Raw genomic sequence first — 24,567 nt, 5'->3', positions numbered from 1 at the left:
CAGATACATGCTTTGTAAATAAACCACTCTGCTTAGATACTAAAATGATATAAGACCTTATAAAGACTTTAGCCCGTAAAACGACCTAGGCACCCTTTCCCGGGCAAGGACATCAGGTCTCACCTCAAAGTTGATTCAGCTGTTATAATAATAGGTTCAAATTGCCAAGTCAAGATAACTTGCATATTATTTTTTGGAGCAGAAACCTCTGGGCTTTGTTGGCAAACGACATCCGTCCAATTTAAAATCAGTCTGGCCAGGACTCAAACTTCAAGTTGGAGTGATGCTCTTTAGTATATTCTTTAAATAAAACCTCCAACAACAATAAACATAAAATGCCCAAAATACAACAAACTGTCATAACATTTTTACACAAAAGAAATACTTAAAACTTAAGATGAAAAATTGATCAGATCACTCAGGAACTCATCTTTTCTGGAACTTTTCTTGAAAACAGTTGAGCACCAATTGGAACTGTCACAGGATCAACAGCTGATGGAAAAATCATCAATGATGCTTCAGGTTATCTCTCTCCAAGACCTTCTGAAAAACACTTAAAGATTTAACAAACTGAAATGCAGTGCCTCTACTCACACAAGAGGTACCAAAACAAGCCCAGAATCTCATTTCAAGAGAAATGCATAACACAATTTAAAAAATCAAATGAAACTTCAAAAGGACATGCAGAAACATTGCATAAAACATACAAGACTGATTACAAAAGACAAACTATATACTTTAAAGGAAACTTAAGAAAAGATTCTGACTTGCACTTAACAATACAACTACATTTTTCAACAACAGCATTTACGAAATGCTTAAATGGCTAAAAAACAAATAGAAAAATTCAAAATGGCATGCCTTTTGAAAAACCCTATAAACAAATGACAAAGCATAAAAACTGTAATATCAACTTACAAGTACTATCAATTTTTATATATATTTTCATACTATATAATCAATATCTCAGTACTTAACATGTCAAATTGTATTTAAAGACTCTCATACACTTGTTAATTCAAAATGAAACACAAAAGACTGGAACAATTCACAACCAACAATAAAATCAAGGATCTAACAAATTGTATCTTCTCCGCAAATCTTATTTATCAATGTTCCATCATCATCATTTCAGTTGAAACTGTTTCATTTCTGGAGAGAAATAACTAAACTTTGCAAATTAAACAAACATACCTTTTATAAATTGTAAATCACCTTTTAAATCAACCAACACTTAAATTCAACATAAATAAATCTTGATAAAAAATCTACAACTTCCAGTAACCTTATAAAATCCATATACAGCAAATCAATAAAATATAAATTCATTATTAATTAAACTTTATGAAACTTAAATATAAACTTAAACTCATCAGGGCCCAAACTTGAAATAAACTTTAAGATTATATATTTAACAATATGTAACTCAAACTCAAACCAAACCACACAAAAATCTCAACAACAGTAAAATGTGGAAACATAACTCCAATTAACACACAATGAATAACTCTGGCTAAAAGCTCATTTCCATTTAATTTTCTATTTTATCTTCTTTATTATAGGATGTCCCTTTCTCACATTGTGTTTCCCACACAATGATGGATTGCTCCACAACAAAGGGACAAATGATTGTATTTTCTTCTTCTGGTCTTTTCTTACAATGTCCACATGCTGTTCTGTTGAAGCACTTGTTGAAGTGCTGTGAGAATTCCTTCCTCCCGGGCTTGGAGGATCTTTTCAAGCTGGTTTCTTCAGATGTCTACCTGCACTGATGTGCTGTGCTGAGGTGTGTCCACTTCGCTGCATGCCTTTACCATTTCTGCCTTCACCATCTCTGCCAGAGACGGTCGACCAGGCATTGCATTGATGATGCATCTGCATTCTGCGTTGGCATTCCCAAATGCAAGGAATTGAAGCAGGTGTAGCTTTGCTATTTCACTGTTCACTTGCCTGTTCATTGCACTTTTGGGACAACCAGGGAATGACATGAAACACTTTGAAAATCCTTGCTGGATTAATTTATAAATGTTTTCAGGTGTTTCAGTCGATGGACCTTGCAAAATTGTTTTTTGTGGTGTATTTGTGATGTCTGCCAGCACCTGTCGTGGCAAGTTCCTGGCTTGAATTTTGGGTCTGTCATGTGGCATGTCCCCTGCCACCTGCAACATGGTGAGGGTTGCATTCACTCCTCCTTGGTATCTGTTCCTCAGTTCCTTGAGGGCTTTCCTCTATTTAGCATTCCTTCAAAAACTGTTTGAAGTACAGAGATTTCAAACCATTTTCTTGCATCACTTTCCTCCAGTCTCTGAGCACATCGTGATCCAATTGCTCCCATCTTGGATTTCCATCCTGTAGATCATAAATCATTGATAACACGATACTTTCCATGATTCACTATATCACAGCTCTGTTCTTTCAATGTTTTCTTTTTGATTTCTTTGCAGTCTGTTATAATTCTTTCATCCTGTGAATTTGCAGGAATATGATTCAGTTGCTGTTGCCATGATGCTCTTTCTTCCATTTTGGAGCTTGCTGACATTTCTGGGGTGTTTTTTTCTTGCATTTCTGACTTTTCTCCCTCTCCTGGATGAGGAGTGGATATTGTAAATTTTTTTTTCCCCTCCTGTATGAGGACTGGGGAATTGCTTTCTCTGTGCTGCACATAATACCTATGTGGCACAGTGAAGTGAAATCACGGCTGGAATTGCCACTGACCCAGCAGGTAGCCTTGGTATAAATGTGTAGGGATTATTTGCAGAGGATTCAGAAAGGGTGTGGCTACCTTATGCTGGAAGGGGTAATTGAGGGAAATGCATTGCTAAATTTGGATAAAATTCCAGAGCACAGTCTTTCAACTGAAGAAATAATTGCTTTTAAAAAAAAATCTTTTGAAAATAAAGATGATTGTAATTGAGTGGAAAGTTTGTGCTGCAGTCCAAAAATCATGTGGAGTTTGAACTGACTTGCTGTCACCAACGGTGAATATTTGTTGCTGCTTCTGAGCTAGCATATTTTGAATTTTGTTGTCTTCAGGAGTTGATGAAAGCTTTCTTCGTTGTTGTTTTTGTTGTTGAATCTGTGCAGTCTGCCTGGAAATCCATTGCAATGCTGCTGTTCCGCCATGCGTGGCGCTGTCGCTGCACTGGCTGGGTGCAGTTTTAGGATTTGGCCACTAGGTGGCACTGTCACTGAACCGGCTGGGTTCAGCATTTGCTCATCTAGCTGGCCAGGCCGTTCTGACTGAGCTGAGGGATTTGGGGTTGATAAAAAACATTGAGGGGTCCCTGGCACGGCCAACTCCGTGCCAGTGTTGTGATACAATGGGCAAGTTTGTGAAAATTTATTTGCCCTGATCACTGCAGCTTTTCGGTGTTGCTGCGTGTTTCTTATAAATCTTAAATGCTATGCGTTGCCGTCATGCAACATCATCTTCCCCCTCTCTATGCTGAGGATGGGAGAACTACAATCCTTGTGAAGCATGCTTTAAAAAGCTGCAGTTTTGCAATTGTGTGACTCGTGTAGTGTCGGCTGGGTGCTGCGAGCATATTTGCGGTTTTGCTTTAAGTATTTCAATGCCTTAGCATTGCTGCATAATTGCTTTTAATTTCGGTCGTGCACCGAGGTTGCTGCAGGAGGGTCCCGTGTCTGAGCACTGCTGTGACGAGAGGGAATGGGCGGAACGCTGCTTGCGTTTGCTGCAAGGGGGTGGAGGGGGGAGCGGTGCCCAGAGGGAAATCCCACCCTGGCCCCGCCTCGCCCCTGTCTGCACCAGCATGGGGGCGTGGAACGAAACGCCTCTGGTGTGGCCATGCCCCTCCTCCGCCTGCCCTGGCGTGGCAGAGCCCGAGGAGACGCACTCTCTCTGCTCTCTCCTGGGGTCCGCCCCACCCCGATCTGCGCTGGTGCTCCCTACAAATCCAGCCGGCGCCCACGCTTCCTGCATCCCCGCCGCTTGTGCTGGACTGGTGGCCCCGGTCCCTGCCTCGCTTTCCACGGTCCGCGTCATCACCGTGTGTCCTGCCCGCGCCGCAGACAAGCGTGGTGTCCGCAGGCAGGGCATCCCCATGGTCCGCGTCCCCCCAGCGCAGGGCGTCCCCCAACTGCCCCACACGGCTTGGTTTGGCGTGGCTGATCTGCTCCGCGCTCCCGCGCTCCCGTGCTTGGTGACCGCTGCCTGCGATCCCTCCACTCCTTTCCCCTTCGTCTCTCCCTGTCCCGCTGTGTGGGGGAGGGGGGGGGGCACAGCGCTTTGTCCCTCCGTGTTCGATGTTTGGAGGGAGGGGGCTGAAGGGACATGGAGGCGGGGTCTGTGTTGGACTCCCCGCGCCTCCTTCCCGGGGAACGCGTATCGTGGCGGGGGGGACAAGCCTCAAAAAAATTTAAAAAAGGGGGATCCATGTCCTCCTCCTCAGTAGGATGGATCAGTAGTTTCAGCCTTCTCGGGAGCAGTGATAGGGTGTGTGTGGGGACTGTGGGGAAGTTAAGTAAAACCACTTTTTTCGCTCATTCACCCATCGCGACCGCACCTCTTGTCCCGCCTCCTTTTGCTCGCGCGGTGACATGGGTCCGTTTCCGTCCCTCCACGCACGCTGCCGCAGCGTGGCCCCGTCTCCGCCTCCCTGCTGGGGAGGCAGCAGCCTCTGTCACCGGGCGCACGGCGAGTGCAGCGGGCTGTGCGAACGTTCACGTGGCGTGACCCAATCCAGCCTTCCCCAGCCCTGCGGTGCGTGGAGGAGATCACTGCTTGCCACCTGTCCCGTTTTCCCCCGGCACGGCGGCAGCGCCCGCTGCTGCTTTCGCATCAGCTCTGAGCTGTGCGAACATGCGCGGCCACTGAACCTGCCCTGTGAGTCGTATTTCATGAGAATCACACAGAAACGATTCGTTGTCCTCACTTTTTTGCTCTGACCGATTCAAATGCGACTGTGAAAGCTCGCCTTCTCCCCATTCTATTTCTTCACCATCTGTTTCCAACCCCTCTTCCCGGCTAATGTTTCCTTCCCAGTGCAGGGCGTCTGCGGACCGCCCTCCCCCGCGCTGTGTGTTCTCCCCCGGCCCTGGCGGCGAGGCTGGCGTTCCTTCTGCCCTTTCCCCTCTTTCCCTTTTTGTTTTGCAGTGGGGGATGGGGAGAGCAGCGCGGCATGGCCGCGAGCCGCCCGCTTCAGTGTCCTTGCCGGGGTGCGGGGTAGGGTGCGGAGGGGCGATGGGATTTTGAACTCTGGGGCTCTTAAATGCCTCTGTATAGGTTTACACTTGCGTGCAGAGGACTCGATTTTGTAAAATATCATATCAAGGTGTTCCTGCAAAGCAGGATGAGTGAGGAGGTTTGTGGCAGGCTTATAGATTGTGGGGATGTCCGGGAAACTGTTAGAGACTGATTTTGAGCATCCCCTCCCTTTTCTGGGGTTGCGGTCTGCATGTGGGCTCACTGTTGCTCAGAGGGCTGGGAATCTGATTCCTCTTTGCCTCTCTGCTGCCGCGGGAGTTTTAATTCTTCCCTGGAATTCTGTGATATTATTTCCAGCAGTGCTCTTGCTGGTGCCAATAATTTGAGAGCTACTTTATCTCTCCTTATTGCTTTTTGATATAGTTTTTTGTTCACCTCTTTCCAAAACTCTGTTTGGAACAGTAGTTCCGTTCTACATTGTGGAATTTCGAGGCGAACCGATTGTTAGAGAGCTGCTGGCTCTTTGTTAAATAAAGCTGCAAGTTATGCAGCAGTGATACTTTGCCGAGTTAATAAGATATGTAGCTATTTCTGGGCTACATTCCCCCCGTGCTCTGGGTTTTTGACCGGTCTCACCTAGGTGCAAGTTCTTCCTCCCTGTGGAACTGGAACCGGTGTTGTCCCTTGCTGTCTGGCAGCTGTGGGATGACGCAGCCCTGGGCCCCTGGGTTCACGTCGGTCCGGCTGAAGTTCCAAGGTCGGCGACCTGCTGAGTCTGTCTTTATCTTCTAGTGATGAAGTTTTGGCTTCTTCTGAGGGTCTGTGGCTGCTGAGATGTTTTTGGGCTCCACTCTCTCAGGGTTGCTTTTCCCTGAGATTCTCCTCGGGGTTGCTGTTCCCCGAGGTAATAAGGTTTTTCATCTTCTCTTTGCCCTAAGTGTTTCACACCAGAGCTAGAGACGACAAGCTGAGTCCACCAGTGCATGTTTCCAAGGTTGTTTATTCTTCATTATCTCAGTTCTTTTTCAGCTCTGCCAGGTCTCCCTGGCAGGGTACATTATCTTAGTTCTTTCTCAGCTCTGCCAGGCCTCCCTGGCAGGGTACCTTATCTTAGTTCTTTCTCAGCTCTGCAAGGCATCCCCAGCAGAGCAGGACACGCGGCGGACTGGAGCGGATCAGAGAGCCCTGTACCTTATGTACGGTACCCTTGACCCAACCACAGTCCACAACGTACTTTTTATTTACAAAATTTTACCAATGCCTACTACCTATGCTAACATGTCGTTTCTACTCTAAACCAATCTCTAAAATCCAACTCAGCAAAAGATGGGGGACAAGAGCAAGAACAAGGAGCACAGGGGCCACTCCCCAATTCCTCCATCTTGTCTCTTCAACCCCATATACTAAAAATCCTAGATTCTACATTCACACTCTGTGATTAACTAACTACTACTTATTTTGAATTCTCTCAGGTTGTGTATCTTCATACAATGTGGGCATTCACTCCCATGGCCAGGGATCAGAGGCAGTGTCCTCCTGGGCTCTGTGTGAGGCTGGCTGACCCCCTTGTACAGATCCCAGACCCCCCTGTCCGGTCTCCAAACCCTCCAGGGTGGCCAGAGGGATGGTCTAGATTCCGACATTCCTATCATCTCATTTTAATTAGAAAGTATTTGATAATTTCAAATTTGCAGCGTATGAGGTAAACTATTCCTTTAGAGCTACCCTTAAGTTTCTTGAGGATTATAATGTTCATTGTGTGGTTAAAATGTATAGTCAAATAATCCTATTAATGGGAAAAAATGGGGAGAAGGCTTGAGAAGAATGATACAAATCAGCCAGCACAGGGTGAACACTGCCTACAGAACTTGGCTCAGGCTTGGCTCCTCATCAGGTGCCTGGGCAAGCAAGCCCTAAAACTTTGCCTAAATGAAAGCAAACCGAAAGGTTTTTGTTTTACCTGTGTCTGTATGTACTTATGGCTGAATGTGCTGCTTAGGAATGCTTATACTGCTGAACCAAGGATGGTAACTGGTATTGAATAGACTTCTGTTATCACACCAAACTAAAATCACTTGAAAAGGTTTGATTTAAAAAAATTTCTGGTCTAGAAGTCCCCTTTTCAGTTTTTTTTTTTTCTTTGTACTTCAAAATCTTGGTTACAAAAATCTTATTTATTGCAAAAGTCTGGGTGATATATTTTTCTTCCCCTTTGTCTTTCCCAGTCTCCTGAGCTTAGATACAGAAACGTCTTGATTTATCCTTTGGCCATGTGATTTCATAGCTGGCAGAACTTGTCATTGTGGCTGCAGAATTGTTGGAGAGGGAATGGGATCAGCTGTGCTTTGCAGCATTGCCTCAGTAGTGACTAATGGAGGAGGGTGGGAAACCAGACCAGCTGAATAAAAGCAAATGGAAAGGTCATTCAGCTGGAGTGGTATAATGGGCTACTGACCTTGTATTTTGACATGAGTCTTTTGTGGAGGTTTCCAGCACTCCTTGTAGACAAAATCCAGTGAGTATTGACTGACTCATTCAGAAATATTGGGTTTTGTATGTGGTGACTTTCTTCAGTTCTTTCTAACTTTTCAGATAAAGATTGAGAGTTGATCTTGATAATCTGGGGAGTCAGCTTTTCACTGAAGCCAACTTTCTGATGTTTAAAAGTTGTTTTGTTGCTACAGTGATTTGAGGCAGTGTTTGGCCTCTGCTTTCTAGGTATGTGACTCATACCTTAAAAGCAAAATTCTACCCATCTAGGTCTGTGCTGTTCTGCAGCCTGAGGAAGAAAGGCAAGAAGGATTTTCTTTATACTGGAGTGGTTTGGAAATGTGACACTGGCAAAGTAATCTGGGAATTTGCAGGGAATGGAGTTAAAGGTGCATAATTCTAACTTAATTTGAATTTCTAAAATATCAGGAAAATCTTGTCTAAAATGTAAGCTATGAGACTTGGTAAGGCTGTTTGGAATCTGGAATTAAGTGGGCTCTGAACTGTGATATATAATATAGAATTATATTGCTATTTAGATGTCTGTCTAAATGCCTCTAGTATTCTTTAAATGATGCCTCTGTAATTTTTCAGGAAATAAGGATATATACTTGGGTGGAATGGAGTAAATGAAAGTAATCTGTGTATATTGGAGAATAATCGATACACATCAGGAGACTGACTTTGGGTTTAGGTGTTCCAGCAGTGTGAAAACTTCAGTGGCACCGTTTTACAGATCCTTTTCGTTTAATGTTTGAGCCCACTATATTTTCTGAGTAACTGGGAAGGAATGGGAATGGAGTGGGCAAGCAGATTTACTACAGGGAGAAATGCAAACAAAGAGATGGAAGGAGTAAAGGTAAATTGCTGAAGTGAGGTGCTGCTCTCTGGTACATGTAGGAAAATGCCATGGCTTTGAAGGATGTGTGCTTTGCCACCTCTGTAAGGCATCTCATGTCTATTTTCCTTTTTTTAACTAGTAGAGCACTAGTGCTTTCTCGGTGGACTGTAGTGGGAGGTTAAGGATTATGGATTTGTTCTCCTCTGCTGACACTTGCTGCTCTTGCTGATCAACATGTTTGGCTCTCTGGTCTGCATCCCCTCCTTTGCACAGATCTATCTGCCTCACACTCTTGCAGGAGCCCTCCTGTGCTCCTCTGTGTGCTTTCTGGGGGAGGTAGGGCCTCTCAGAGCCCTTTGTAGCTATTGAAGATTAATGAACTTTCTTTTGAGGTGTGTCACAAAAACAAAGGGCTGTTGTGTTGAGCCTTTGTCCTTGCAATGTGCAGGGGCCCTTCAAAAAGCAGCTGTTCCTCCCCTCTATTCCAACCAGCATCTGCATGTTTGCTACTTTCTTTTTATTAGGAGATAGTACTGATAGTGTATCTTTGTGTGGTTTTCTAACTGTACAATTTATTGTTTGTGATACCTTGGGTGCAAAGGACTAACAAAACACTATTTTGAGAGACTATTTTGAGTACCCAAACAGTTATGAGATGCTTAAAGTAAATAAGGAAAAGTTGAATAAATTGCTGCAAGTGAAATGATGCTTAAAACACTTGATCTGAAAATGCTATTTATAATTTTTTCAAGATGAGGTTCACTATAAAATAACATTTACTGTGACATGCTTTTGAATTTGTTTTAAAATAGGATAAATTCAATTAAGACTGAATTCAGTAGACTGTCTTGCATGTCATGAATCTGCTTGTGTCTCTTCATTTTGCAATGCCTGCTTTTCTGGTCCTGTCATGGGTAAAAGGGGCTTCTGTATGTACGATGCCTTTCAAAATGTCTTGAGCATCTTGGGAAAGAGCCTGTTGTCACTGTGTCATAGCAAACTTTATAATTCGGTTCCCAAAAACCAAAGACAAATATTTCATTAACTTTTTGCTTTTATTTCAGACTATATTTACTCAGTTAATGAATGAGAGAAATTCCATGTAGGCACATACTATTACATAGTAAGCCTTATTTGCATGCAACAAACTGCTTGAACTCCTACTTTACAGTTCAAGGAGTGGCTCCTTCATCCCCCAGGGAAGAGTAAAGTTTTAAATAACACTTCCTGATCAAAGGAAGCAAAAGAAGAGTTCTCAGTTAATCAATTTTATGTATACACTACACAGGTTGCAATACAGACACTTTTGTCACTTGTAAATGTTTAATTTGCTTTTAGGTCATGCTTGTTGGTGGAAGGCTAATATATCAGCAAACGTGTGTGTGAACCTTTACTCCTTTTGCAGGATCTTAGAAATAACTGAAGTATACCTGTGGGAAATCAAGGCACAGAAAATTCTCAAAACCTCATGCATGCAGGCCCAAATACAGCAGAGAATACAGGGTTCGACTTGAGGCCTTGGAAAAGGCTTCCAGCTTTAGAGACCATAAGCAAGATTGTGGAATTTTAGTTTAGATAGGAACATGTTAAGCTAGGTAGTGGAGAGTTTTAAGGTTTTAAAGTTAAGATATAGAAGTAGTTATAAAGGTAATAAGAAGTTTCAAGGTGTAGCAAGTAGTTTGTGCGTTACTATATGATTGGATAAAATTGTCTGCATTGCGGCAGGACGTGATACAGTTTAATTAGCTACTGGTGTGAAAATTAAAACAATATGTGTGGCGGTAGATTATTGGCTAATAATTTGCCATCAGTGGAAAAAAATTTAAACCTACCAGTATGTATGTGTGGAGGCCCAGGGGCTTATCCCCAAGGTAGTTATGCCTCAACCCTGGAAGGACTGAGGCAAATGGAGAAAGATACCCTTTTAGGTCATGGTGAGGAAAACCTCCCTCCCATGGGGCTTTGCAGCCTCATGTTAATATTTCTTAGGTTTCATTGTTCCATTGGTTTGTTAAGTTTATGTCACCCTGTTACCATATATGCACCCATGCCAGAATGTTCTTCTTTCCCTTGAACCCCATTGGGTTAAATTTGCCGCAGTGTTACACCCCTGTAACCCCATTAGTCCCCTTAGTTTATATTTACCCCTTTGCACCACTTTTTCCTATTCTTATTGGACCCTGACCTCAAGACCCACCCTACTTGTCCCATTTATAACCCTGTGCCCTTGTACCCCTTCTGGCTCTCATCCCTGGAACACATGCGAGGCTGTACCCACAATGCAAGCACCAACAATAAACAGCCCTCGGATTTCCAAATGGGACCCTGTCTTCTCGCCTTTAATCGTCAGCTCTTTATTAGCAGAGTGCTCTGGGCCCCTGAGGCACAGGTCGCTCTCAGAGACATGCTGTAGCATGATGCAACATGTATAGGATAATCACAAAGGTGGCTGACAGAGGAAAAAGTAATTCATGTTTATTTACCATCTAATAGCAATTGAGGAGTTGCTGGGCTAAACCAGCCCAAGAAACATTGCTAAACTAGTTTGTGGCTATAAGTATCAGAGGTCTGTTTAGAAATAATAGGTATAAATTGTTACTGCTTTTGCTGATGTGGCTTGCAGAGATGCAAACAGCTGCTTCTGGTTTCACTCTATGGTTTCTTGAAACTCTCAAATAGCTTAAAATAGATGGCTTTCTTGTGGCTTTCTAAACTTAGATGTCTTGCTAAACTTGTATATGTTTCCTTTAAACAGGTTGCAAAATAAAAGCACTAAGGGCCAAGACAAATACTTACATTAAGACCCCTGTTCGTGGAGAAGAACCTGTCTTTGTTGTCACTGGGCGAAAGGAGGATGTAGCCGTGGCTAAAAGGGAAATTCTCTCAGCTGCTGAACACTTCTCCATGATCAGAGCATCACGCAACAAGAGCGGTCCTGCCCTGGGAGGCCTGCCATTTACCCCTAACCTGCCAGGTCAGATGACAGTCCAAGTCAGGGTGCCTTACCGTGTAGTTGGGCTGGTGGTTGGACCAAAAGGAGCTACAATCAAAAGAATTCAGCAGCAGACCCATACCTACATAGTCACCCCCAGCAGGGACAAGGAGCCAGTCTTCGAAGTCACAGGAATGCCTGAAAATGTCAACTGTGCACGTGAGGAGATAGAGATGCATATAGCCATGCGTACTGGGAACTACATCAAGTTGAATAAAGAGAATGATTTCCACTACAGTGGTACAGATGTGAGGTTTGAAGGAGGCACTCTCAGGTCTGCATGGCTTGCTTCTAATCCTGTCCCTCTTAGCCGCACCAGAATGATTTCTAATTACAGGAATGACAGCTCCAGCTCCTTGGGAAGTAATTCCACAGATTCCTGTTTTGGAAGCAATAGATTGGCTGACTTGAGCCCAACAAGTCCGTTCAGCACAGGCAACTTTTGGTTTGGAGAAACATTGCCTTCAGTGGGCACGGAAGACCTCACGGTTGACTCTCCTGTGTATGACTCCATATCAATGCCTTCCCAAACCATTTGGACTCCTTTTGAACCTGTAAACCCTCTCCCTGGCTTTGGTAGTGACCCTGCTAGTAATGTCAAGCCTCAATGCCGAGGGAGACGGCCATCTACTCCTTGCCTGTCACCCACATTTCCAGAAAGCCTGGATCACCTGCTGGCTGGGAGAGTGAGTAGTGACCCACCTAGCACTGGCCACCAAGTAGGCCTTCCCATCTACATCCCTGCATTCTCCAATGGCACCAACAGCTATTCATCTTCCAATGGTGGCTCCACGTCCAGCTCGCCCCCTGAGTCGAGACGGAAGCACGACTGCATGATGTGCTTCGAGAACCAAGTCATTGCGGCCCTGGTCCCCTGTGGTCACAATCTCTTCTGCCTGAAGTGTGCCAACAAAATCTGTGAAAAAGAAGTCCCATCATGTCCTCTTTGCCAGACAGCTGTTACTCAGGCAATTCAAATTCACTCTTAGATAGAGATATTATAGAGATATTATAAGTGGACTTTTAAAGACTCTAAAAGGCATAGATGTAATGGTACCCACTAGTAAACTTTCTAATGAATTCTGACTGTTGGACTTCCTTGGGATTAGGCTGAAGTTATTAATAAATTTTTACTTTCTCAAAAGGCTGCTATGGTAACACTAAACTTAAGTGATCTGTCTGGTTCAGTGTAAGCAGATGGCATGTTTAGCAGAGATACATCTGGGGTAATGTTATGGCACAGTGAGGACAAATTTTTATAAAGTACACAACTTAAAAAACCCTCAAATTTTCCAGGCCTTTCTAAAGGATCTCTGTTAATTGTTTGGCTTCTGTGAGCTGGCAGCAATGAACCTTGTTGCCTAAATGCAAAAGTACTTGTCTGCTATGGAGGATGTGTGATATCAATATATCAAACACTTCCAATGCTCTCTTCTACCAGTTTTGAGGAAATATTTTTTGCTTTATGTGACAACTTATGCCTACTTCTTCAGCATTGCAAATATCTATTAAAGCATAGTTTGATTTATTGAAATGGATTGTGTTATTGGCAGGTTCAGATAATAAATGACAGTGAGGTGGGAAGAGAGAAGCTGCTAGATGCACCTCCATTTTGTCCTTGATAAGGGCAGTATGTCCAGAGGATCAGGAATGTCTCAATTTGTGAATTCCTACCCACTGCTTTTTTGTTAGTGTAATGTGGAAAAAGTCTGGCTGGCTTCATCCAGTTAGAGTAAGGGCTTTGGGATGCACATACTTTGACTTAGAGTGATGATGCTGCCATTCTGTTCATTAGTCTGATCAAGCTGTTCTTTACCTTTTTAGAGGGTATATAGTTCAAAATGTGAAGCATTTTTATGTTCAATTCATGTCTTACACATAAATATATATTTTTAGTAAGAAAAAGGAACAGTTGTGTAAATGCCCTTGTATTCATGACAGCAGCTGTGACAGTGGCCCTGTAATCAGTTTACTTCATTTCAAAACTGTCTTTCAAAAAAAAAAAGTCTCTTGAATGAGGTTCTTACATTTCAACCTGTGGATGTTTCTAGCTTTTTCATCCTCAGTACATTCTCGAATCTGTGCTGACATATTAAAACAGCAAAAACAAAAAAAAAGACACAAAAGAAGAGTGCTGATGTAGTTTTGTTCTCTTTTTTAAAGCATTATTTTCCCAATACAATCTTTTTCTCAGTGTAACAAAAAAAAAGAAATTGTGTATTAAACTAGTAAATATGCAGAAAATTTTATTTTTATCTCCACTTGAAGAGTTATATTTCGAATAAAAGTTTACAACCAGGAGTTGCCTTGAAGGCATATTATATACTGCATAACTTTAATACTATAATTGCTTGTAGGATAGTTACATGTCAGTATTAAAATCTGATCTCTAGCTGCAGTCTTGTAGATGGGAACAAATGTTCACTGAGCGTGTATTTTGTTTTATTGCGTTGTACACTGCAACTAATAAGCCAAGGAATCAACAGACATTAGGTGCGTGTACCATTTCTATATACCACAAACCAAGAATAAACTGATGAACTATTGATCTAGCTTAGTATTTGCTAATTTTACTACACTCTTTGTTATGTATATGTAGGGAGGTCATAGGGATTATAAATTCAAATTTGGTAAAGTTTAAAATCTATATATTTTATGATAAAGGGCCTTTAACTTACGATGGCCAAAGCACTGATATTGTATATTTGCTGTAAAGAGAATTATAAGAGTTTTATTTTTCTGATATTAAAAGTTACTTAATAAAGACTTGTTTCCATTAACTTGAATGTTTTGCTCTCTTCATAGTTGTCACTTGGAGCAGCTTAGGCAGGCTGGGGCTGGATGATATCCCCCACCCAACCAGGGGCATTTTCGGTCCTTAGTATTTCATGTGCAGGGCTCAGGCTGGTGGGATCCCATTCCAGTGCTCCACTCCTGAAAGAAGTTTAACTGGTATAAACAAAAATTGAGGGGTTTTGTGGGGGTTTTGTGGTGGGTTTTTTCTCCCAAAATACCCTTGGCCCAATTTTTCCCAAAGTTGCAGGGAAAAGTTTCCAGGAGCTGCTGAGTAAAGTTTAAAATAAATGCATGCAAAATGAGCTGAAGTAGCTGAAGGGAGGGTGCAGGTTGTTGCTAAGAAAACAAATAGGTTTTGGGCAAATGAGCTGCACCAGGAGCTGTAAGAAATCCCAAATATTGAGGCTGGCAGGTGCCTGCCCCAGGGTGTGACATTGTTTAGTGGTGGACTTGGCAGGGCTGGGTTAATGGTTTGACTCAATGGTCTTAAAGGTCTTTTCCAATCTAAACCATTCTCTAAGTCAAGGGGGAAAAGAAATATGGACCATATAGTCACTTAGGTTGGAAAAGACCTCTAAAATCAGAGTCCAGTTGTCAACTTAGCACTGCCAAGTCCACCCCTAAACCATGTCTCCAAGTGTCACATCTGCATGCTTTTTGAATCCTTCCAGGGATAGTGACTCCATTACTACTCTGGGGAGCCTGTTCCACTGCCTGACCACCCTTTCAAGGAAGAAATTTTTTCTAATCTCCAATTTAAACTGCCCCGGCACAACATGAGACTCATCCTGCTGCTTGTTACTTGGGATGATCCATGCCTGCTACCCACTTGGAGTCTGCTCCCTCAACCTGTGCTAACCTGAGTGGCATGTCAGTGGTGCATCCCCCCTGCCTGCTGCTGCTACCAGCTGCCCAGATGTCCCCATGGATCCCTACCCACAGCAGCCATTCCCACCTTTGCTACCACCATACTATGTGTCCTTGGTCATGTCACTACATCCAGAGGCAGCTTCACTGTAGCACCCAAACCTGCCATCCTCATGCTGGCCATGCAGCTTCCCTGCTCTGAGCATGGCCATGCTGCTTTGCACTGCTTTGGCTGCATTTACTTCAAGACAATGCTTCACCCTGACTCAACAAATCAACAAAATCAACCTGAACTGCCAGTCTGCCCCAGGGTGTCCCCATCTTCTGCTCCCATCCAATATTTATGAAGAACATGACCAAAAGGAGACATGACCCACACCATCTGCAGGATGCTCCCAAAGCCGCTCACCCCCCCCTCCCCTGCTATGTTTTCAGCCATGGAAGATGGAGCACTAGTGGACATCTAGTGGGCACCGACCCCAGATGCCCCGAGGCAGCTACAGAACCCCCTGGTACATAGCCATCACCCTGTGGCAGAACCCAGCCTTGTGTCCCTTGGGTCACTCCAGTACCCCCATAGACATGCAAATAGCAACAGCATGGACAGGGGTCTGACATGGGGCCATCCTTCACCCCCTGGGGCAGCACAGAGGTGCTCAGACTGAGACATTTTGGGCCAGCTTTAGCTTTGTGATATGGATTTATTCCATGCCTACAGACATGTGGTTGTATCAGAGGGTTTAAACATGCATCATGTGCTGGTATATAGTTTCTCAGTGCTCTAAAGGCAAATACCAGTGTGCTATCCAATGCTTTTACATTGGCCTCAACAGTGACTAGCCACCAGTTAGAAAATAGTTGCTAAGTACCAGGAGGGAGCATCTGAAAAGCTCTCTGGAGAGGTATGGAGCTAAAACTGCTTTAAGGTGGCTTATGGAGGGACTGCAACTGAGCAGGAACATCTTGGCCACAGAGAATTCGAAGATTTGATGTTTCTGCATATAGGAAGCTGTTCGGGGGTAGAAGGGAAGCATCATCTTTCACATTACAGTTATTAGTCTAGTACCTTAGAATACACAACTTATGCATCGGTGCCCTCCAGCCTGCCACAGCTACCAGTGAGTGAAGCCCCAGACCCAGAGTGGGTGGGTGTGGTGGGCTGTGGACCATCCACAGAGGACAGTTCACTCCCTTGGAGAGTGTGAAGCGCCTAGGCTGCCTCAGTTAGCAGTGACTCGCCTTTGGGAAGTCCCCTTGAGAGATTTCCTTGTGGCTCAAGGTGAGAAAAAATACTTCAACTTATGAGCATTTGCAGTTCTATGTTAATGTTTCATATCCCATTGGTTATTCCCCTTGATCTTGGTTTTTACCCCTCCTGATTAGTTCTTTTTGGATCCTTCCCCTGATTGGTCCCTTTCCCAATTCCTTTCCCCATTGGCCAAGTTGTGAAACCCCGCCCCTAGCTACCCTATATAATCCCTCTCCCCTGGGATCATTTGGCTCCTTTTCTCTCCAGACCTTGTGGAATAAAGAAGCTCTCCTGGAGACTGAAAAGACCCCTTCTTGCTGCTTTTACTCCTGCGTCGCCTGGGGTGGCAAACACAGCTCTGCTACTCAGGCAGCCTCACAAATAGCTGATCACTGTGCACCTGAGAGTGTACAAAGAGCAAATCACTCTCCGCCTGAGAGTGCCCATGCCTCCATCGATCTGGGTGTCTTTTTAAAGATGCTTCTAGCGAGGAAGGTTGTGGCACCTTCACCACCAGACCAGACTGTGACAGGTGGGCACTGAGGCATTCTGTTGTACCCCTTCCTGCTCAAACAGGGCACCAGATCTGCAATGGAGAAGGAATTTTCACCCTGCCTCATGCTCATAAATCACTGGAGTTCAGAGGGTTGGTTTCTCAGGGATGGTTTTTGTATCCCATATCCATTTTGGGGTTTGTTTTTGTTTTTTGTTTTATGTCCGGGGTGGTCGCTCCCCCCCCCCGGCTCCCTGAGTATCATGCGTGATGGGTGAGAGCCCATGATTCCTGTGAGAGTTGGGGGCAAAGGGGGTTGCTTCCTTCCAGTGGGGCGATTTGTCTCAGCGGCCACATGGCACGATCCCTCTGATGAGAGATACTGTTGCTGTGTGGTTTTTGCCCAATTTTTCTTTTCTTTTGGCACTGTGACTGGAGGTTACTGGCTTGCTTCTCTGCTTGTCTGCTGCTTGGGAGCCCAGAGCCAGTGCATGCCACGCCAGGACCTGGGAGCACCCCATCCCCTGCCAGGGCTGCCCCCTCTGTGCAGCCCAACCCTGGGGCCTGCTGTCACTGGTGAGCTACCCAGGGGAGTGATTTCCCGCTCAGCCCCACTGTTCTCTGCCACTGCTTCAGGGCTTCTTGCTACATTTGAACCTGACATCCAGACACCCTGCAGCTTCTGGCACAGCCCTGGAGTCTCTGCTATACTTTGTCACCCCAGGTCTGCTTGACTGCCATTCCAGCTTGCTGCTTCCAAGGTTCCTGCTACAGCCCACTTTGCCATCTGGAGGGGCATTGAGACTGCCCCTGGGAGTTTGTAAAGGAAGCCCCTTTTCTGTCTCTTCCATCGGCTCATCTGTCATTACTGTGTGGCGGTATGGCTGAGCTTCTATCCCTTCCTGTCTTGGTCAAGTCCGTCATTAGCACATGGTCCCTGAGCTCGCACCAAAGCTCCCACTGCAGCCGCAAGGGAATCATCACACCTGCCCTGCTTAGCCGGGAGCCAACAGCACCCCTGCTGGCTGTGACCATAACTATACCAAAGGGAAAAGTCCTAGACAGCTGGGTGAAGGCTGTTATTGGATTTCTGGTTTTGTTTGTTGTTGCTGCCCTTGTTGTTTGTTTGCCCTGTTATACACACATATACATAAATAAAGAACTGCTATTCCTTTTCCCATATCTTTGCCTGAAAGCCCCTTAATTTCAAAATTATAATAATTTGGAGGGAAGGGGGTCATATTTTCCATTTACAAGGGAGGTTCCCACCTTCCTTGGCAGACACCTGTCTTTCAAACTAAGACAGTTGGTATATGTTTTTTCCCTTTCTCTCCCCATGGGATGCAGCTGCTTATGGAGGAGACAGCATAACAGACACATCACCTGCCCCCTGCTTTATTCCTACATTGCATGACTTGTGGTGGTTGGTATTTGATTCATTTATTGGTAAGAGTTCTGCAGCCTGACTTCAGGAGCAGATGGAGTAGAGCTCCTGTGCAACTTTTAACATGCCATGGCAGTCACTCACCCACACCTGGCACTCATTCTGATCTCTGGTCCTTCCTCTGAGACCCTACCACGCACACACAACTTGGCTGGTGGGTTAAATGAAGTAATTTCTATTAACATGAACACCCATAGAACTGTTGTGCCCTACCAGCTTAAAGCAGACTGGTATCTGCACACCTGCAGGCACCCAGAGACAGTTCTACACTGGAAACTGACCTTGGCTTTGGGTTTGATACTAGTTGTACCCAAGTATCTGACATGGGACTTCGAGAAGGGACCCTCTGGAATCACAGCCCTGCTCCAGCAAGTTCCCCTAGCCCTGACACAGTTCGAGACTGCAGCTAGCAGCTCCAACAGCTGACCAGAAACAGGATAAAAGCTCCCCACTGAATGAAATGAAGAAGCCAGAAACTTGAATCTTTACCTTTTTTAATCAAAAACATACTCTGTAACAGAATTTCAGGAAAGTTAACTACAGTATATTATCCACAAACTAAGTTGAATGAAAAACATACAGTAAGCTACAAAGGAACTACTGGGAATTCTGTTGACCACTTATCAAAAGGCAATGGCTGAAAGAAGAAATGCTTAACTAGGCTTTCATGCTCAAAAAACCCCTCTCACAGCAGGTTTTGGGTTGTGGGTACTTTGCAGCTCTCAATCCAGCTGAATCACTTTGTCCTGCTACCAAACTTCACCAGAAAGACACAGAAAAAGGTATAGGAGCAAGAAAGTGCTATGTGGTTTTAGTGAACTTATACAAGTCCTGCAAATTTAGGAACGATGTATCACCCAAAAGGCTCAACTGCAGCCAACAGAGCCAAAACCTCTTGAGATATTGTTGACAGTTCTGCTTTCACGAGGTCTCACCAAGTGAAACTTTCATGTTGCTGAAAAGTCAAGTCAGTTCTTGGGGACCTCAGCAGCATCATGCGCAGCAGCTTTGAGTCAGCACGGTCACATGCCTTAGATAATTTTCAGAAACACACAATCAAGAAGGATGTTTTGAAAGTGAATGACACAATAAAAGGAGATGTTCGGCATCCAGCTCCTACATGACTGGTGGAGAAGCACTTTCCATTTTTGTTTCCCTGTCCAGGACCAAAGTGCCAATGAGCTGCATCAGAGATTAGAAGCATGAGCACAAAGCTGGTTTGAACACATGCCTATGACAGGCAACTTGCAATTCTCAGTCCCAAGAACAATGCCATGCTCCTCAAAAACCTGATACCAGTCATGGAAATAATCCTGTTATCAGCAGGACCAGGCAAGACCATAGCTTTTAAAATCTTTCAAAAACCAAAAGAAGGTAACCTCTCCAAAACTGCATCCTTAAAAACACCTGACAACTAAGCATCTTAGAATTTTATAGAGCAGATGTTAATTAGCATGGAGCCTGAGAGAAGGGGGGGAGGAAAGAGGATTTCTTAAATGAAGTCTGAATCCCACTTAGATGAAGATCCATGTGGCTGTCTTTAACTAGTTGCATTAGTGACTAGCAAACCTAGTCACTCTGTGTAACAGAGTAAAAATGCAAATTGAGGAAACAGTCCTTTCTAAAGCGCTTACTCTTCAAAGAAGAGATTAAAGATGCTTCAATAAAGACCACTATCAAGACAACATCTGAAGGGTTTAGAGGCAGAAGCCCCTCCTATATACACTGGTATACAAATTTTGTAATGGTTCCTAGTAAAAGAACAGAGGCAGTTGTTCCTGAGCCACACAGAGAGAATGCTGTCATCAGAAGTGTTATGAGATGATGGTTTCAAAGGTAAGGCACAGGAGCTGGACATCGGTTTGATGACTACTGCTGCTACAGACCTGTTTGGTGACTGGGGGAGACCATTGTCTTGTTTGCAGTGTAGGTCCCTCTCTAGAAAGCAGAAGGGTACTTCCCAGGTCTTCAGTAGGCCAGAGCTGTAAATGAAGTGGTTTACATCACAGCCAGGGTCTCCAGGTCTCTGAGTACGTCATTCTCATCAAGCCCAGAAAAGTGATGAAAGGAATACTTTCAACCACCACTGTTTAGCGGTTATGGCTCCTTCCAAGAGATTCCTGTAGAATTAATTATTTTTAAACCATTCCAGAGAAAAGCTTTTCTCTCCTACATCTCTACCATGTTAACCTTAAATGCCCTCACTTTCAAAACTAACAGTAACACAGATAAAGCAATCTAAACCTTCTGGTGTTAATCCCAGCTCACCAGTACATGAAGTTGAAATAAAATAGTATTCCAGCACAATGTGTTTTTTGAGGAGCACATAATCAAGGGTGAGAAACACAGAGGTAATTATTTCATTGAAAGAACTAAGCAGAGCAGACATGGGAACAGGACTGCAAGCAGGAGATTGCTAGCTGAAAAAATACTTGTTGAATTTGAAACATTCAGAGCTGAAGGAGACATGATTTTGGCATCCTTGACATTCCTGCCTGCTGCATGTATAGGGGTCATCATGGCTATCAAGTAGCTGCAGTTCTTCAGCTCTCAGAAAAAGAGATAAATGCAAGACTCAAAGATTCAGTGCGCTGCTACTGAAGGGTTTTTAATCCATTATGCACTGCCTTTTATGCCTTGTCATAAAAATATAAAAAATTAAGTTAAATACATATTAAGAATTAAGAATGAGCTTCTCTTTTTGATCTTTAACAGTTACGACAGCATCTTATCAGAAACTGCCTGATGGAGAAGATAAATGCCTTTTCAGTATTTGTACTGCCTCACACAATGCTCAGATTTCTCCTGACGTGGAGCCTGCAATTTTTTGTTTCTGATAAACTCATCTGACATTATTTTGTCGTTCTATTCCAAACATTTTGAGCCATCTAAATACTACGCTGTAGGTGCAGACTTAAGGAGACTTGCAAAACATCTGCAAAGAAAACTAATCTTAAAAGTTGAATTCTTTCACACCATAGTACAGGCCAATACACCAACAGGTAGAAGCAATCTTTCACTATTTTATCAAAGTCTGGCACAATCAAAGCAGAAGCAACTGGTACAGAAAGCTGTCTGTGAAGTAGTCATATACAGATCAGTCATCCACCAAGAAAAACACCTTGCAAAGCCACAAAGTTAAATAGGGAGTAAGCTCATGGACTCCTAATCAAATGAACAGCCTGTTATAAGCAATTCATCAGTCAGGTTACATACTTTCCAAACACCAAGGCACCTTGAACCCAGCAGTAAGTGCAGGGCAGACAATATAATAGGGAGGCTGGCAAGAAAAACACGTCAGGCTTTTAATTTCTTCCCCCAAATCAAGGTTTCTGTTGTGGATGAAGCGTAACCAAACTGCTGGTTAATAAGCTTCTCTGAGGATGTGGTCTGAATCCTCTACTGAGAGTCTTCCTCAAGACTGTGAAGCAGCTTGCTTTGCAGACAAAATAGATCACTTGGGAGAGAAAGCAAAATGAAAAAGGTTTTTAACTAAAGGCTTCAAGAAAAGCAAACACTATTTTTCCATACATCAAGAAGTTTCCACATAAGTGAAAAGAAAAAGTGATCTCATTAGAAATTAGTCTGAAGAAGACAGCACTGTTAGTGAAAATACAGAGAAAATGGATCTATTTCTGGCCATCACTCAGGTCATCTGTCTTCTGTACTTCCACACCTAAGAGAAACAATGACTGCTGACTTCATCAGAATTCCAGCATATGGGAGAAGCAATATCTAAACACTGTGTGTCACAGCCCTCTACAGATTCCTGAAACTATGCAAGAAACTTGTCCAAAAGCTTTTGAATAATCTCTTCCAAGACTTCTGTTAACCACTCCAGCACAGCACAGCAGACAGACTGAACCCGCAGCGCTTGAAAGACTTCAATGTATGACCTAAGCCGGTTTAATTAAGCTCCAACTCCCTACACACATGCTGAAAAAGAAGGAATTCCTGCTCTCTCTCCATACCGCATCAAACAGTCAAAAAGATATCCTCAGGACATGCTTTTATTGAGAAGCGGTGGAAGTAAGAAAAATTTGACTTGTTCCTGGCAAATTTAAACCAACAAAAATTCCTACCACTACTGGCTGCTGCAGGTTTTGCAAAGGAAAGGAATCCATCGCTCAAGATCAATGGTTTCAAGATGCAGAATATAAGCAAACTAAATTTATAAAACCCAGGCTTTTTGTATTAGCTAGAGAGAAAGCATACACATATCTGTCATAGAGTCAATACATTTGCAGGGTTTTTTACTATAAATTCTCTATACAAAGTCATTGCCAATTGATATGGTCATTGATGGCATAGGGCTTAACCAAGAGCTATAAAAACAAGTTTGCCATCTTGCCCTGAGTGGAAATGGTGAACAGATACAAAAAACTAGATCCTAAATATTGATGCAATATTATACATAATTTAATGGTATATGCAAGTAAAAAGAGTCATGTGACTTCTTTGAAATACCTGCCAAATTTTAGTTGAGTAAAATCATAGAAGTCAGTAGTAATGATGAAAATATATTCCTGCCATTAGGTGCTTGTTATGCAATTTCAGTGGCAACTTTGCAGACTAGGTATTTCATGTTATTTGAGTGCCAGCACTGAAAGTATCCATTTCCTTTAGTGTTTTAAAACTCATCTGTCTATATAAATAAAAATCTAAGATATCTTTTTTAAAAAACTAGAGAAGGAAAAGCCATATTTCTTTTCCTTGCTATTTTTAAGCAGTGCCAACAACATATGTCTCATCCCCTCACTTTTTGGCAGCTTCTATGTTTTAATCTGGAAAAATCATAACAAGATTGTCAACAAAATAAAGAAGTCTTCTGTTAATTATTGTTCCCTAAAAAGAACATCATAAATCAGCTGGAACTTTAAAGTTGCTACAAGGTAAATATTTGTAACTAGTAGAAGGAATTTTCAGATATAAATATATATAATATATATTCTGCATACAAAAGGCTCCTGTGAGACTTATCACGAAGATGCCATAATAAAGAAGGAAAGTTTCAAAGGGAACAAACCCAGTACTAAAAAGTCTCTGTAAGGCATTTACATTTCACTTTAAGCCTTGTATTATGACAATTAAGTTCTGAAAATAACTGAAATCCAAATTCTGCATGTTTAATTTCTTTCTGCTTAGAGCAAGACGGCAAACATATTTTTAAAACCTGGGTTTAGAAGATTAGGTAGAACAAAAGTAAAATATATCTTCAGGTTATAAACAGTACTGTATTTTACAATCCATCATCCTCACAATATAATGGCCTGCAGCAGTGCAGCAGAAGGATCTCAGTCTAAAGGCTGTGGGTCTGCAATAGGCATGGTATGAAGTACTTCATCTAGAAGCTGGAGGGCACGGTGTAAGTGAATTTCAATCCAGCACGGTGTCTCTTTGATGCTCTGCCTTGGGTAATCAGGTCCCCAACCTTTTACAAAACTCATCCTGAGTATGCATAAGCGTCGAAGGTCATCTACACCAATTCCAGCAGCAGCTGACAAACCTAAACAGAAGTTTCAAGTAAGTGTTCAGACATATTCTTTTATCATCTGTTTGTTTAGCCTTTCCTGTTTGCTTGGCTTTTGCTTCAAATACAATTTCCTCTCACCACAGCCAAGGCCAGTCCATATTTCTAGGTCTCTGCTATAATGAATGCAGCAATTAATTTGCATTTCTTACAATTAAGTTTTTTTCATCATTCTGCAATCTTAGAAGGGTGCTGAAATATAAAACTCTATAGTAAAGCAGACAGGATGACACTCAATGTCTTATGTGATACAATGCATGTAACCCTTATGTAGAAGTAAAAATACACTTATTCTTGATGTTTGCCAAATGCTGCATTTTCAGCATAGGAAATCAGACTGACCACCTGCAGGAAGCTGGATTAACAAACAACACTACTTACATGTAATAAAGAGATGAATACTGCTGGCAAACTTCAAATTGCCAAGTATGGCTAAGACAAAAGTTAAACACATTTCCCCAAGATGCCTTCAGCAATTTCTAAGATAGCTGGAAAGAGCCATGTGGCAATACAAGTAATTCAGAAAACACTCTGGCACATAAAACATCCTGAGATATGTAAGTACTTACACTTTTAAAAGTACTTAGGTACAATTTCAAGAATCTAGAATTTAGTAACTAAGAAAACTCCAGCCCAGAATAACTTAAAAACACACAAACAACCAAACAAAAAAACCCTACCCTCACACTCTCCTCTTC

At 43.1% G+C, this 24,567-nt stretch overlaps 2 protein-coding genes across 7 annotated transcripts in view; one reads left to right on the top strand and one right to left on the bottom strand.

Moving 5' to 3' along the window:
• Positions 1–14,276, top strand: part of LOC134565019 (RNA-binding E3 ubiquitin-protein ligase MEX3C-like) — a 51,590-nt gene extending 37,314 nt beyond the window's left edge. For 2 of the 3 annotated variants that reach the window (XM_063424375.1, XM_063424376.1), the window contains one exon: positions 11,254–14,276. In XM_063424375.1, the coding sequence (XP_063280445.1) occupies positions 11,254–12,479 (1,226 nt within the window). In that variant the 3' untranslated portion in view covers positions 12,480–14,276. The remainder of the gene's footprint in view (positions 1–11,253) is intronic. The other variant, XM_063424377.1, reaches the window with a different exon arrangement.
• LOC134565020 (mothers against decapentaplegic homolog 4) overlaps positions 13,623–24,567 on the bottom strand; it is a 31,914-nt gene continuing 20,969 nt past the window's right edge. For 3 of the 4 annotated variants that reach the window (XM_063424381.1, XM_063424378.1, XM_063424379.1), the window contains one exon: positions 18,817–23,845. In XM_063424381.1, coding sequence (XP_063280451.1) covers positions 23,634–23,845 — 212 coding nt within the window. In that variant the 3' untranslated portion in view covers positions 18,817–23,633. Of the gene's footprint in view, positions 14,425–18,816; positions 23,846–24,567 lie in introns of those variants that run through there. The other variant, XM_063424380.1, reaches the window with a different exon arrangement.

Source organism: Prinia subflava (assembly GCF_021018805.1).
Source record: "Prinia subflava isolate CZ2003 ecotype Zambia chromosome W unlocalized genomic scaffold, Cam_Psub_1.2 scaffold_31_NEW, whole genome shotgun sequence".
In the NCBI taxonomy this organism is placed as follows: domain Eukaryota; kingdom Metazoa; phylum Chordata; class Aves; order Passeriformes; family Cisticolidae; genus Prinia; species Prinia subflava.
The sequence above is the reverse complement of the archived record's forward strand: the minus strand, read 5'-3'. Positions and strand labels throughout refer to the sequence as shown.